The sequence below is a fragment of the Camelina sativa genome, chromosome 9 (assembly GCF_030686135.1).
Source record: "Camelina sativa cultivar CO46 ecotype springtype chromosome 9, ASM3068613v1".
Taxonomy (NCBI): domain Eukaryota; kingdom Viridiplantae; phylum Streptophyta; class Magnoliopsida; order Brassicales; family Brassicaceae; genus Camelina; species Camelina sativa.
The window spans coordinates 7685129-7699743 of NC_141888.1; the positions used below are offsets into that span (position 1 = coordinate 7685129).

The window sequence follows — 14615 nt, forward strand, 5'->3', positions numbered from 1 at the left end:
AATCCTTGATGAAACGTCTGTAGAAACCAGCATGTCCAAGAAAACTCCTTACCAACTTCACACTATCTGGGGGTTAAAGACTTGTCATCACTTCTATCTTAGCGCGGTCCACCTCAATACCAGCCTCCGAAACTCTGTGAACAAGCACTATACCATCTCTAACCATAAAATGGCATTTCTCCCAATTAAGAACTAAGTGCTTTTCCTCACATCTAGCTAGCACTTTGCAGAGATTATCCAAACAGCTCTTAAATGAAGACCTATAAACAGAGAAATCATCCATGAAAACCTCCATGTAATCTTCAATCATATATGTGAAGATGGACATCATACATCTCTGAAATGTTGCAGGAGCATTACAGAGACCAAAAGGCATTCTGCGATATGCAAAAGTACCATATGGACAAGTGAAGGTTGTCTTTTCCTGGTCATCGGGATGAATCAGAATCTGGAAAAACCCGGAGTAACCATCCAAAAAGCAGTAGTATGGATGGTTAGCTAACCTCTCAAGCATCTGGTTAATGAAGGGCAGCGGGAAGTGATCTTTCCTTGTCGCGGCATTCAGCTTTCTGTAATCAATGCACATCCAGTGTCCAGGGATCGTCCGTGTCGGAATCAGCTCATTCTTGTCATTCTTCACCACTGTAACTCCACCCTTCTTAGGAACAACATGAACTGGACTAACCCATTTGCTGTCAGAAATTGGGTAGATAATCCCGGCATTCAGCAATTTCATGATCTCCTTCTTGACAACATCTTGCAGATTCGGATTTAGCCTCCTCTGATGCTCAATAGATGTCTTAGCTCCTTCCTCAAGATGAATCCTATGCATGCACAAGTCCGGAGAAATCCCTGCAATATCATCAAGAGAATAGCCAAGAGCCTTGCAAAATTTGCGCAGCTTGCTTAGCAGTAAAGTGAGCTCTGCGTTGTTTAAGGAAGCATTCACAATAACAGGATAGGAAGAATTCTCACGTAAAAATGCATACCTTAAACCTGCAGGAAGTGGCTTGAGATCCAACTTTGGAGCTTTCTCAAGGCTCCAATCTGATAGTTTCTCATCTTGTGAAGAAGTACCAACCAATTCCTCATGTGCAACCAACTTCTTCACTTGTTCATTAGCATGTAGCAGCTTGACATACCAGCAACAATGTCATCTAAATGCTTAGCTTCTTTAGTAGAAGCAACCAATGCTCTCTCAAGAGGATATTTAGGATGCAGCTCCTTGAAAATCTCTTCAGCAAGATTAGACAATGTATCCACATAAAAAGTTTGACCATCTATTGTTGGCCTCTTAACCAGCTTATCTATGTCAAAACGCATTTGCAAATCTCCAACATTAAGGCCAATCTGTCCTTTCTTGACATCAATAATAGCACCAGCAGTGGCTAAGAATGATCTTCCCAAGATTAGAGGATCCTTAGGCTCTTCCTCATACTTCAAAACCACAAAATCAGTAGGTATCAAACAATCACCAATCTTAACTGGAACATCTTCAAGGATATCATCAGGAATGCGGAATGAACGGTCAGCAAGTATAAGAGTAATTTTGGTGGGTTGAAAATCTGTCATCCCTAGGCTGAGTGCTACTGATCTAGGCATTAAGTTGACACTGGAACCAAGACCACACAAAGATCTAGCAAACCTCTCATTGAAGATTGTACAATCAAGAACAAAACTACCTGGATCAGGAAGCTTTTCTGGGATCTTGTTCTGAATGATGGCACTGACTTGAGCTGAAATCATCATCACTCCTTGCTCAGCATTCAAATCCTTGGTTACCATTCTCTTGACATATCTCCTAAGCATTGGAGAAGTCTTAAATGCATCAACCAATGGCAACTTAATAACAAGCTTATCCATCATAGCCTTGCACTTAGCATCATCAATCTCCTGCTTAGACTTCCTTGGGTTCTTGGGAAAAGGAACTCTAGGCTTGTACACGCTCTCAGCAACTGGAATCTGAGCTTTCGTAACTTCCTTCTCGGCCTCGATATTGCATCGGTCGAAGCTTGAGTTGCATCGGTCGATGCTATCTCGCACAGTTAACTCGTCTACGACCTCCGAGGGTTACATCGATCGATGCTTAACAGCTGCATTGGTCGATGCTGGTTCCGGATCGTCAAACTCATCATCCTCATCGATCAAATCCTGCAATTCTTGGGATCTATGCTTCTTCTCAGCTTCAGACTGTAACTGCTTACCACTCCTTAGGGTCACAGCATTGCAAGAGTGCTTAGGATTGGATTCAGTTCTTGATGGCAAGTATCCTTCTTGTCTCTTCACAGCTCCAGCAGTTTGTGCAACTTGGCTCTCCAGCTTCTTAACTTAACATTCAATGAGTCAAACTTGCCAGTAAGCTCAGTGTAGACATTGTCAATCTTCCCATTGAATGTTACTGTCAACTGCTCTTGTCCTTGAAGAATCTGCTCAAGCATTGCTTCCATCCTACTCTCAGTTGTCTTAGGAGGAGGAGATTGGTAAGAGGAGTTGCCATAGGTCCTGGTGTAACCACAGCTCTGCTGCTGCTTCTGGTAGTCTTGCTTAGGAATGTAGCCTGTAGAATTAGACTGATAGTTGTTGCGCTGGTTGTTGCCACTGAAAGACCTGTTGCCTTGCTGATTTCCAAACTTTTGGCCCTGATTACCATACACAAAGTTGACATCTTCTTCTACATTCTGCTGCTCTGGCTCAAAAACTTCAACATCTTCAGCAAAGTGGACTGACTTCTTTCCAACAAGAAGGTTATGCACTGTATCCAGCTTGGCATTCACTGTAGCAAACTGATTTGAATCATATCCTTCATATGCTCTTTTCCGCTCTAAGTCTGCATTCTTAGTACTGTTACTTGATGCAGATGTGGACAGTCCCTCTGGTATGCCTTAAATCTTACCCAAGCAGCTTTGTAAGATTCTGTAGGACCTTGCCTAAAGGTGGAAAGCTTGATCCTTAGCTCATCAGACATCGCATCATCATAGAAGTAGTTCAAAAACGCCACCTTGATGTCATGCCAGGTTGTCAGAGATCCTGGTTTCAGCTGCCTTAGCCAATGAGAAGCTTCCCCAGCAAGAGAGTAGGGGAAAAGCTTGCAGTAGAGGTAGTCTTCAGTGACTCCATTAGCCTTGATGCTTGTGACTATGTCCTCAAAGTTCTCTATATGGTCTAGAGGCTTCTCATTTGGCAAATTCTGGAATGGCCGTTGTCCAACAAGAGCGAAGTATGCAGGCTTCAGCTCAAAGTCATTCCTTCGGAATGGAGGAGGGAGAATTGCAGAGCGGTTCTCATAGAACAAGTCTGGTCTGTTGAAGTTCGCAAGTGTCTTGACAAGCTCTCCATTGTTGTCCCATCTAGGCTGAAGGTTCTGCTGGTCGTTACCATCCAAGTTGGCTCCGTTCGCACCAGCCCCGACATTGCATCGACCGATGCCAACTATGCGTCGATCGATGCCTTCTTCATTGCGTCGACCGATGCCAATGTTGCGTCGGTCGATGCCATCTGCATACTCATCAGCGACGACAGGTTCTTCCTGAATAACCTGCCCTTCAGCATCAAGTTTCTGGCCTTGCTCGTTGCGCACATGACCCTCTTGATCTCTCAAAACTCCACCCTCATCAAGTCTCAGTATGATTGGGTTAACCATCTTTGCTGATTTGGCGCTTTGGTGTTCTCACGCTCTAGTTGTTCTAACTCTTGATTTGTAAGCTTAACAACTGGACCAGTAGGATTTTTCCTGGTGCTAGGCTTAGGCATGAACCTGAAACACACAAGAGAAAAGAAACAAAAGCGTGTGAGTAAAACAGAAAAAGAAAAATTTAGACAAAATAAAAGATTTTAATCTAATGGTGAATCAAAAGAGTCCCCGGCAGCGGCGCCAAAATTTGATATGCTCAAATTGTAATACCCTAATGGTACTAACAGCCTTGCAGTTGTAATACACTAGGGGTCGAATCCAAAGAGACTATAGTTCACACAATAGACTTATTATTCTTTTAATTATGCTAAATCAAAAATATTAAATTAAAGACGATGCAAAAACAGAATTAAAAGTGTTGTAAATTCAAAGGATCAAAGAGCTAAGCCTAGGGAATTTCTCAGAAATTTAGGGGATATTAAATCATGCAAATAATTAGGATTCAAGCAATTAAATATCAGATCTAGAACTCTAAACACACTTATAAAATAAATCAGTTCTCACTGCAAATATTATCTAAATTTAAAACCAGAAAATCCAAATCTCATTGCAAAATTCTAGGTTAAAAATCAGCTTTAAAAACAAGTTTAGATTGTTCAAAAAATTATTAAATCAAATCTCTTTGAAAGAAATAATATTGTTCATCAAAGGTTTAATCAGGAAAACAATTATATTCTCATATCAATTTATTTCCCTAGGATAATAATTCGAGGTGATCAATCAAGAATTATTGTGAAGAACAACCAAGGATGAAGATCAATAAAGATAATGAATCATAAAATTAACAGATCTAATAAACCATAAAAACCCAATGAAAAACCCTAAACCTAACAAGCAAACTACCCAGACATGTTTAATAAAGCACAAAACATCTCTCTGAATAATAAGCAATTGATATTAAGAAGTAAGGAAGGGAGTTCAAGAATCTTCTCTCTACAGATGAAATCAGATCTATCTCTCCAAAGCTCTCAATATCTCTTTTGGTTGCAGAATCAAACTTAGGTCTAAACAATAACCATAAAAATCCTATATATACTCTAAAACACCTCTTGGGCTTTAATTGCAAATAAGGAAAACTTGGGCTTATTTTGTAATTCTTCTAAAGCTTGTGGAGACAACTTTCGTTTGTCTTTGTGGCACCTGCATCGATCGATGCTGATATTGCATCGGTCGATGCAAAGTCTTGATAACGTCTCCAAGCTTCGTTGATCAGCCTTCATGCTTTGATTATGCTCCAAATCATCCTCTTTTAGCTCCTTTGTGTTCCATCCGTGCCAATGAGTACCTAAACCTATAAAGACTCAAAAACCACCTAGAAAACAAATCAAAAGACTCAAAAAGCATAATTATACCATGGTTAAAAACCACAAAAACCATGATATATCAAGTAGTTCAAGAATGCCACTTTGATGTCATTCCAGGTCTTCAGAGATCCTGGTTTTAGCTGCCTTAGCCAATGAGAAGCTTCCCCAGCAAGAGAGTAGGGGAAAAACTTGCAGTAGAGATAGTCCACTGTGACTCCATTAGCTTTGATACTCGTGACTATATCCTCAAAATGCTCAATATGGTCTAGAATGTGGCAGGTTCTGGAATGACCTTTTTCCAACAAGAGCAAAGTAGGCAGGCTTCAGCTCAAAATCATTCCTTGGGAATAGAGGAGGGACAATTGCTGAGCGGTTCTCATAGAACAAGTCTGGTTTGTTGAAGTCAGCAAGAGTCTTGACAAGCTCTCCATCGTTGTCCCGTATGCCCTGAAGAATCTGCTGGTCATTACCATCCAAATCCGCACCATTCGCACCAGCTCTGGCATTGCATCGATCGATGCCAACGTTGCGTCAGTCGATGCCATCTTGGTTGCATCGATCGATGCCATCGTTGCGTCGGTCGACGCAACCTGCATTCTCATCAACCACGACGAGTTCTTACTGAATAACCCGTCCATCAGCATCAAGTTATTGGCCTTGTTTGTTGCGCACATGACCCTCTTGATCCCTCAAAACTTCAGCCTCATCAGTTCTCAGTATGATTTTTTTGGCCATCTTCGCTGACTTGGCTGCTTTTGTGTTATCACGCTCTAGTTCTCCTAACTCTTGGTTTGTAAGCTTAACAACTGGACCAGTAGGATTTTTCCTGGTGCTAGGCTTAGGCATGTATCTGAAACACACAAGAGAAAAGAAACAAAAGCGTGTGAGTAAAATAGAAAAATAAAAATTTAGACAAAATCAAAGACTTTAATCTAATGCTGAATCAAAAGAGTCCCCACAAACGGCGCCAAAATTTGATATGCTCAAATTTACCCAAGAGCTACTCTCTCAAATTAAGAGATCAATGTAGTATTTAGGGATCGAATCCACAAGAACTCTAATTCACACAATAGACTTAATAATCTTTTAATTATGCTAAAAAGAAATATTGTAATTAAATTGCAAAATAAAGTAGAAAATAAAAGAGATATAAATTCAGATGGATTAAACGCTAGGCCTAGGAAAATTCTCAGGAAATCATAGAAAATTAGATCAGCTAATTAAGCATGCATGATTCACCAATTAAGCACCGTTCTTGAACTCTAAACACAATTGTAAAATAAATCAGTTCTCACTGCAAATATTATCTAAATTTAAAACCAGAAAATCCAAATCTCTTTGCAAAATTCTAGGTTAAAAATAAGCAAGAAAATCAAGTTTAGATAAGTTCACAAAATCACTAATTCAAATCTCTTTGCAAAAAGTAATTTTGCTCACCAAAGATTTTTGTCAGAAAAATCAATTATATTCTCATATAGATTAATAATCCTAAGATCTAAATCCAGATGACTAATCAAAGATCTAGCATTAAGAACAACATATGGTGAAGAACAAGAAAGATAACAAATCTAAACAATTAATCAATCTAACAATCCATGAAATCCCTAATGAGAAACCCTAAATCTAACAAGCAGATCTACTCAGACATATTCAATGAAAAGCAAAACATCTTCTGAATAAATTGCATTAAGAGATTAAAGGAAGAAGTAAAGGAGTTTTGAATCTTTCCTGAAGGAGTCTTGATTCTTCTCTCCAAAAGCTCTCTAAAAATCTTTCAGGGTTTTCTCTAAAAAGTTGCAGGAAAAAATAAAGCTTAGGTTTAAACAATGACCATAAAAATCCTATTTATATTCCTAAACACGTCCAGGGACTAATGATGCAAATATGGAAAACTTTAGGGCAGCTTTGTAAATCTTCAAAACTTGTGGGAAAACTTCCAATTCTTCTATTGGATGATGCATCGATTGACACCATCACTTGCATCGACCAATGCATATCTCTGAACGTGTCTCTCAACTTCACAGCTTAGCCTCAATGCTTGAATGTGCTCCAAATCCTCCTATTTAGCTCCATTATGCTCCCATCCATGCTAAATCCTATAAAGACTCAAAAAGACTCTAAAAATACCAAAAAGACTCAATAGATAAGACTTATATCATGGCTAAAACACCTAAAAACCATGATATATCAGTGGCCAATAAAGCAGCTGGATGTCTCAAACGCCTTTCTCCATGGAGAACTGCACGAACCTGTTTTCATGTACCAACCTGATGGCTTTCTCGATCAACAGAAACCAAACCATGTGTGTCGTCTCACCAAGGCCCTTTATGGACACATTCAGCACCTTTCTGATAGAATTTGGCTTCTACTGCAGTAAATATGATCCCTCTTTGTTTACTTATCGAAGAAATGGAGATTCTCTAACACTACTCTTGTATGTTGACGATATTCTTCTTACAGGTAGCAGTCAACAATCTTCTGGACAAGCTTCTCGAAGCTCTGAATCAACGCTTCCTCATGAAAGATCTTGGTCCTCCTAAGTACTTCCTTGGCGTTGAGTTTGAAATGCATTAAGATGGCATTTTCATGCACCAGACAGCCTATGCCTCTGACATTTTACACCAAACCTCAATGAGCAATTGCAATCCAAAGCCGACTCCACTTCCGCAGCAACTCACTAATCTGAGCTCTAAGCTGTTCTCCGAACCCACATACTTCAGAAGTCTCCCGGGTAAACTGCAATACCTAACCGTTACTCGCCCTGATATTCAGTTTGCTGTGAATTTTGTTTGTCAGCGGATGCATGCTCCTACTATCTCAGAATTTGGTCTACTAAAACGGATCCTCCGATATCTCAAAGGAACACTTCACATGGGTCTACGCATCTGGAAAGACAACAACCTATCTCTATTGGCTTACAGTGACAGTGACTGGGGAGGCTGCAAGAATACCAGACGATCAACCTCTGGATTCTGCACTAGGCTTGGACCTAATCTCATTTCATGGTCAGCTAAACGCCAACAGACAGTATCGAACTCATCCAGTGAAGCAGAATACATAGCCCTCACAGCTACAGCTCAAGAACTCACGTGGCTCTCCTTTCTTCTCAGAGATCTCAGAATTTTTCAAAATCATCCCACCGTCCTTCAATACGACAACCTCTCAACAGTCTACCTTAGTGCGAACCCAGCTCTCCACAATCGCTCGAAAAGCTTCGACATCGATTACCACTTCATCAGAGAGAAAGTAGCCCTTGGCTTCATTGAGACGAGGCACATCCCAGCAGCCTTCCAATTAGCGGACATCTTCACCAAATCATTACCTCAAAAACACTTGGTCTTCCTCCGGCAAAGGCTCGGCGTCGAATGTTCTCCCACCTCACAATTGAGGGGGAATGTTAGAGAATGTCCTAAGTTGAGCCCAACAACAATCCAAGACAAGGCCCATTCCAAGTTGAGCCCAACTACTCAACCACAGAAGAAGACAAATCCTTTTGTACCTGCAAAAGACATTAGAGAAAAGATGGAGCTGCAACCACAAGGAACAGATTCAAAGCTCTCTTAACCTTATGTGATGACTAGGGTTGTGACTAGCTGTACTCTAAAGATAAGAATAGGAAAAACTCTAGAGAAGTCTAGATTGTTTTATATCTTATATAAAGACTACTAAGACTATTGTAAACATTATTGAGAAACAAGATCATTTTACCAAAGTATTGAAATCTCCTTCAAAAACACACCAGCCCATAGTAACCTTTCCCAGACGGAACACTCTATAAGAATGGAGGTAAATTGTAATTTCCGAATAACGTGGGCTCTTACATACAATTTTCTGGACATTTATATTATACAAATACAAGTTATTTATACCCTTTTTATAAAATTTTCTCTTATGTCTTTCTTTCCTAGTTCCTAGTATGATATTTCGGGGACATTTTCTGTAAAATCTTGTAAGTTTTTTTAAACTCTTTTGCTAAATGGATGAATTACAAAACGGAATTCTAATTCATGATAATTTTTGGCTTAACAATATATTTCACAATTTTCTTGTACTATACATAAAACAAACCATTTAAATATAATAAAATTGTTTTTATTCCAACAAATGATAGTTGTTATTCCAAACAAAAAAAAAAGAAATGTTTTTTTATTATTAAAATATTAGAGAAATATTTAAACTGATATAAAACTTCGACAGCATCAAAATCTATTTTGATTGTAATGGTACCGTTGCTATTTCTCGATATTTGTAAAATTGTGAAATATATACATAAACGATTACTTGATACACGATCTCTGGTTACTAAGGAGACATCTCATCAAATTTTATGCAGAGATTGCGAGACGAATAAAAGTATTTATATACACTATTAGAGTATGGTTTATATAAAATCATAGTTAAGTTTGTAATTGTGATTTGGTATTGAGTAAACCAGATGTAAACCGGAAATTAGACTTAGTATGAGTGTAAATGTAAAATGTTCAGAAGAGTTAATGAAAAATACGAAGTTCTTCTTCTTCCTTCTTTTAAGTGTTCAAAAAAGCATTATAGGCAGTCGCCTAGACGCCGTCTAGATGCTAGGCGCTCAGCAAACGCCTAGATAGCCACTTAAACCGTTTAAAATTAAATTTTGATTTTTAACTATATATATTTAAATCATTAAGTTTTATATATGTATATGTAACTATAAATGTTTATATGTTGTTAATATAACTTAAATAAATGTATTGTTTTTACATTTGTTTATAATTTATATATATTTTTTATTTTTCTAACATATAATTGTACATAATTTTATATATATAATGTTTTATGTTGTAAACACCTAAACTGGCTAAAATCTGTCTAGGCTCTGATTAGACGTTCTAGGCGCTAGGCGCTGGATCACCGCCTAGATACCGCCTAACGCTTTCTTGAACAACTGTTTTTTGGTAACACCTTCAACAGGATCTTCTTCCTTACTTGAGCAGGATCTTCTTCCTTCTTCTTCTCTCTCGTAACAAACTTTTTCTCCTAACATACACCTTCAACATAGAGTTCTTTGGAGACTGACCAATGAGAAATAAGCTCCCACGGGACCGTTGGCCAACAAAGAAGAGTGTGTACCACTTTCGATAATTTCCCCTTTCTCTAAAACAGTGATCGTGTCGCAGTTCTGAATTGTGCTAAGCCTATGTGCAATCACAATACTTGTCCTCCCAACCATCAAACGCTCAAGTGCGTCTTGTACCACACGTTCCGATTGGCTGTCCAAAGCGCTCGTAGCTTCATCAAGGAGCAAGACAGATGGATTCTTTAGAACAGCTCGAGCGATCGCAATTCTCTGTTTTTGACCACCAGACAATTGCACTCCCCTATCCCCGCAGTACGTGTCATAGCCATCAGATAGCAATGTGATAAAATCATGAGCGTTGGCTGCCTTTGCCGCCTCGATAATCTCCGATTCGTTTATCTTGTTAGATGCTCCTCCGTACATGATGTTCTCTCGTATTGTCCCAGCGAACAACGTTGGCTCTTGGCTAACCAAAGCTATATGTTGACGAAGTGATCTCAGATGATATGATCTTATATCACGATCATCGATTTTAACAATACCCTTTAACGGGTCATAGAACCGCTCGATCAAGCTAATTATCGTGGATTTACCTGACCCGCTTGGACCTACGATCGCTGTTGACTTCCCCTCTTCGATCTTAATAGAGAAGTTCTTGAATATAATCACATCAGGTCGTGTTGGGTAAGCGAAGTCCACGTTGAGAAATCTTATTTGTCCCTTTATTTTTTTGGGGACGTATCCATCTAGGCTCTCTGGCTCAATGGTTGTGCATCGATCTAATACTGCAAACACTGACACAACCGCATCTGATCCCTTGGCTAGATCTTTGGTCATGGTCCCAGCTTCGGCAATAATCCGACCCGTACTCGAAAAAATCAAAAACAACTCTAAGAATGCTTTTGACACCATCTTCCCATCAGCAACTAGTCTACCACCATACCAGAAATTCAAAGCTGACACACCCGTTATAAGGCTTTGTGAAGTCCCCAACATAATCCCTGCTAACCACGATTGGCGGACGCTTTCTCTCCGCGGACCTTCTTGTGCCCTTTTAAATAATTTAATAATTCTTTCCTGTGAGGAGAAAGCTGTGATGGTTCGAATATTGGAGACAGCCTCGGCAGCTAGTTTAGTGCTTTCATCTTGGGCGTTGATGGCATTTTTCGACATGCGCTTAAGCAGAACACGTTTAGTGTAGAAGGACACAACAATCAGTGGCTGCACTGAAATCATCACTATGGCGAATCGCCAAGAGATGACCAAACCAATTATACAAGTGATACTCACTGATGATATAGTTTGTACCAACAGTGACATTCGATCACCAACTAGTGATCTCACCTGTCATAACAAACCATTCCAAAATCAAGAAATAGATAATTAATTATATAATAAAAAGAGTAAAAAATTTAACTTCAAATTAGTAAGGGAGAAAAAATACCACATTAGCATCGTTTGCTAGTCTAGAGCAAACCGCACCACTCGAGTTCTCATCTTCGTCAAACCAATTGACTTCAAAAGTTAGTATCTTCCCTAGCATATGTTCTCGGATACGTTTTGTGAGGTATTCGCCCATGTATGCAAAACTATAATGCTGACTAATATTAGTCAAGAAAGTGAACAAAGCTAGTCCGACAAATACTAACGCATAGATCCTTGTTTTCTCCTTCATCTCCTCATGACTCGTTAGGAAAAATACTGATACCATTGATCCTGTAGAAAATGCGTAAATTGGTTGTACAGCACCAAACAGGCCTGCACCTACGCAACCAGATAATGCATGTTTCCACTCTGGTCTATTCATTGCCATCAATCTCTTAAATGATGGCACACGTGACCTATTATCCTTAGGAATCAAATCTGTAACAATACTTGAACTCGTGCTACGAATAAATTCTTTTGGACTGTACTTCAGGTCTTTACTCAAACTCGTTACCTGGCCCTCTTTCACACTTACATTGATGTTACGATCTGATTCTTTATTTTCCTTTTGTTGTAAGCGGATTAGAGAAGTGTAGTGACCATCTACTTTCTCCAAGAGCTCGTCATGTGATCCAGTTTCTGTAATGCGGCCATTTTTTACTACACAGATAATATCAGCATTACGAATGGTAGAGAGGCGGTGGGCAATTATTATAGTTGTGCGGCCAACAGAAGCATTATCTAAGGCTTCTTGGACTACCCTTTCGGATTCTGAGTCCAATGCGCTTGTTGCTTCGTCTAGAAGAAGAATTTTCGGTGACTTAATTATTGCTCGTGCAATTGCGATCCTCTGCTTCTGGCCTCCAGATAATTGTACTCCTCTTTCCCCAACCTTTTCCAAACACAATGACCAAAATATACATTTATAACGTCAAACAAAAAATTGAAAGTATAGTAGGTTTTCTCTTTTTTTTTTATAAGAAAATAGGAATATAACCTGAGTTTTGTAACCATCGGTGAACTGAGATATGAAACTATGAGCATTTGAAGCTTTGGCAGCTTCCACTACCTCGTTGATGGATGCATCCTCTTTACTGAATAATATGTTTTCTGTTATTGATGTGGCGAAAAGCACTGGCTCTTGGCTAACTAGACCCATTTGTGATCTCAACCAGTTCACTTGCAACTTATGAATGGGCACACCATCAAGAAGAATCTCTCCAGCGACCGGGTCATAGAACCTTTGCAAAAGTGATATCATAGTTGACTTTCCCGATCCGCTTCCGCCTACCAGAGCGACAGTTTTCCCTGATGGAATTCTTAGACAAAAGTCTTCAAAGATTGGGGTTAGGGGTCTAGACGGGTATGTGAACTTCACGTGGTTGAAATCGATTTCTCCTCGAGTTGTCTCCAAAATCTGGCCTTCCACGTTGTCTGAGTCTATATCAGGAATTCTTTTTATCACTTTGATCATTCGTTCCCCCGCTACAAACGCCTCCGAGAAAGTTTTGAGATTCAACAAACTTTGACCTAGGGATCTGGAAAATGTAAGATATCAAGTATCATGACTACAAGATGGGTTGTGTTTTGTCAGCAAAACCCAAAAGCATTTAAATATAGTTACTTACATGCCGCCGAACGTGACGCAAGCAGTGACCGTGGAGACAGTACCACCTTTGGAACCATAGTTCATAACCAGGCGACTTCCGTACCAAGTCATGAACCCCCATATAGCATAAGTAATACCATTGCTCCCAATGGTGATTCCTTTAGCTAGCCCTTGTCTCAACCCTAGCTTCACCGACCCTTGAAGTGCATTTGAGAACTTTGCTATCATCTTCTTTTCACTACCAAATGCGTAGACGGTTCGAACCGACGAGATGGCCTGCTCAGCTATAGAACCAGCTCCATTGTACTCTTCACGTATCCTCCTCGAGATGTTTATGAGGGCTCCTCCATACATTAGTCCAGGGATCAAGAGAAGGACGATAAATGGGAAGCCTACTATTGTAAGTCTCCACAATAAGACGAAACCCACTATGTAGCTTCCGACAAACGCAGATGTATTCATCAAAAAGTTTGGTAACTGCTTGAAATCAAAATCATCAAAAACCGGTAAAAAACAGGAATCATGGTTTAAAAATGATAGATAAAGATAGAAAGTTAAGAGTTAAGACCTTCTCACTGATGAAGTCTTGAATGACGAGGCTGTCACTAGAGACACTAGTGATAACATCAGAAGTGCTTGTGACATGAAGATCAAAGTAACCCACATCTTGTCTTAACACCGCTTTTAAGTACTTCTCCCTCAGTTTTGCCGCTTGTCTCTCCCCTGTTCTTGTCCAGCAGTATCCTTCTGTTTTGTTTATACATATTAAAACCATTTTGACAAAATTAATTAAACGATGATTAGTTACATTGAAATTCATCATCTTTCTTCACTCGATTAAAAACGGAAAGAAACATTGTCTATATATACTTACCAAGGAAACATATCACCAAAGATGCACAAGCCACATAAAGCAAAACTAGAGCATTCTGTTCCCAACAGAAGATACATTAGTACTCTTTCTCTTAAGTGAAATTGAAGAAAGAGAAAGAGCGAGAGAAAAGACCTTGGAGATGGTTTGCATGAATGTCACATCAATGACAGAGAAGTCACCAAAGTCGTTCAGTAGTTTGCTGCAGACGAAAAATATCATAGGAGTAACGAAGCCATCACCAATGGCTCCGATTAAGCCTAATGCCATCAATATACAATCTACACCGTCGGCGTGAATAAATATCGATCTTATGCTTTCCCAACTCTTTATCTTCATCTTCTTCCTCCACCTGATCTCCTCTTTGTTTCTGTTTCAGAGAAAAGACCAAAACGACTCCTTGACCTTAGGGAAACGACAGCTTGCAGTCTTCTCTCTTTTTCTACAAGATCAGAAGGCTCTCTTGTCGTGTTTTGTTATTTGTTCACGTCTTCATGACTGTTTTTATATATTTTAGGAACACAAAGAAAGACCGTTGGTCTTTTATTATGTGAAACATTTAATTATTATGACATGTGATTTATACCATCAAATTCACTATTCTAATTGGTGTCTTCAAAACGTACTAGTATAAGAAAACGATAAATCTATCCTTCGGTGTT

At 39.3% G+C, this 14615-nt stretch overlaps 1 protein-coding gene across 1 annotated transcript; it reads right to left on the reverse strand.

Moving 5' to 3' along the window:
* Window positions 1–9879: 9879 nt before the first annotated feature.
* Window positions 9880–14361, reverse strand: LOC104710680 (ABC transporter B family member 18-like). Its single transcript, XM_010427313.2, has 7 exons — window positions 14089–14361; window positions 13957–14011; window positions 13651–13829; window positions 13102–13559; window positions 12471–13011; window positions 11493–12365; window positions 9880–11392 (listed from the first exon to the last, which is right to left on the reverse strand). Exons 1-7 carry the CDS (start codon window positions 14290–14292, stop codon window positions 10022–10024), a joined length of 3681 nt encoding a protein of 1226 aa, XP_010425615.1. The 5' UTR covers window positions 14293–14361; the 3' UTR covers window positions 9880–10021.
* Window positions 14362–14615: the final 254 nt, after the last annotated feature.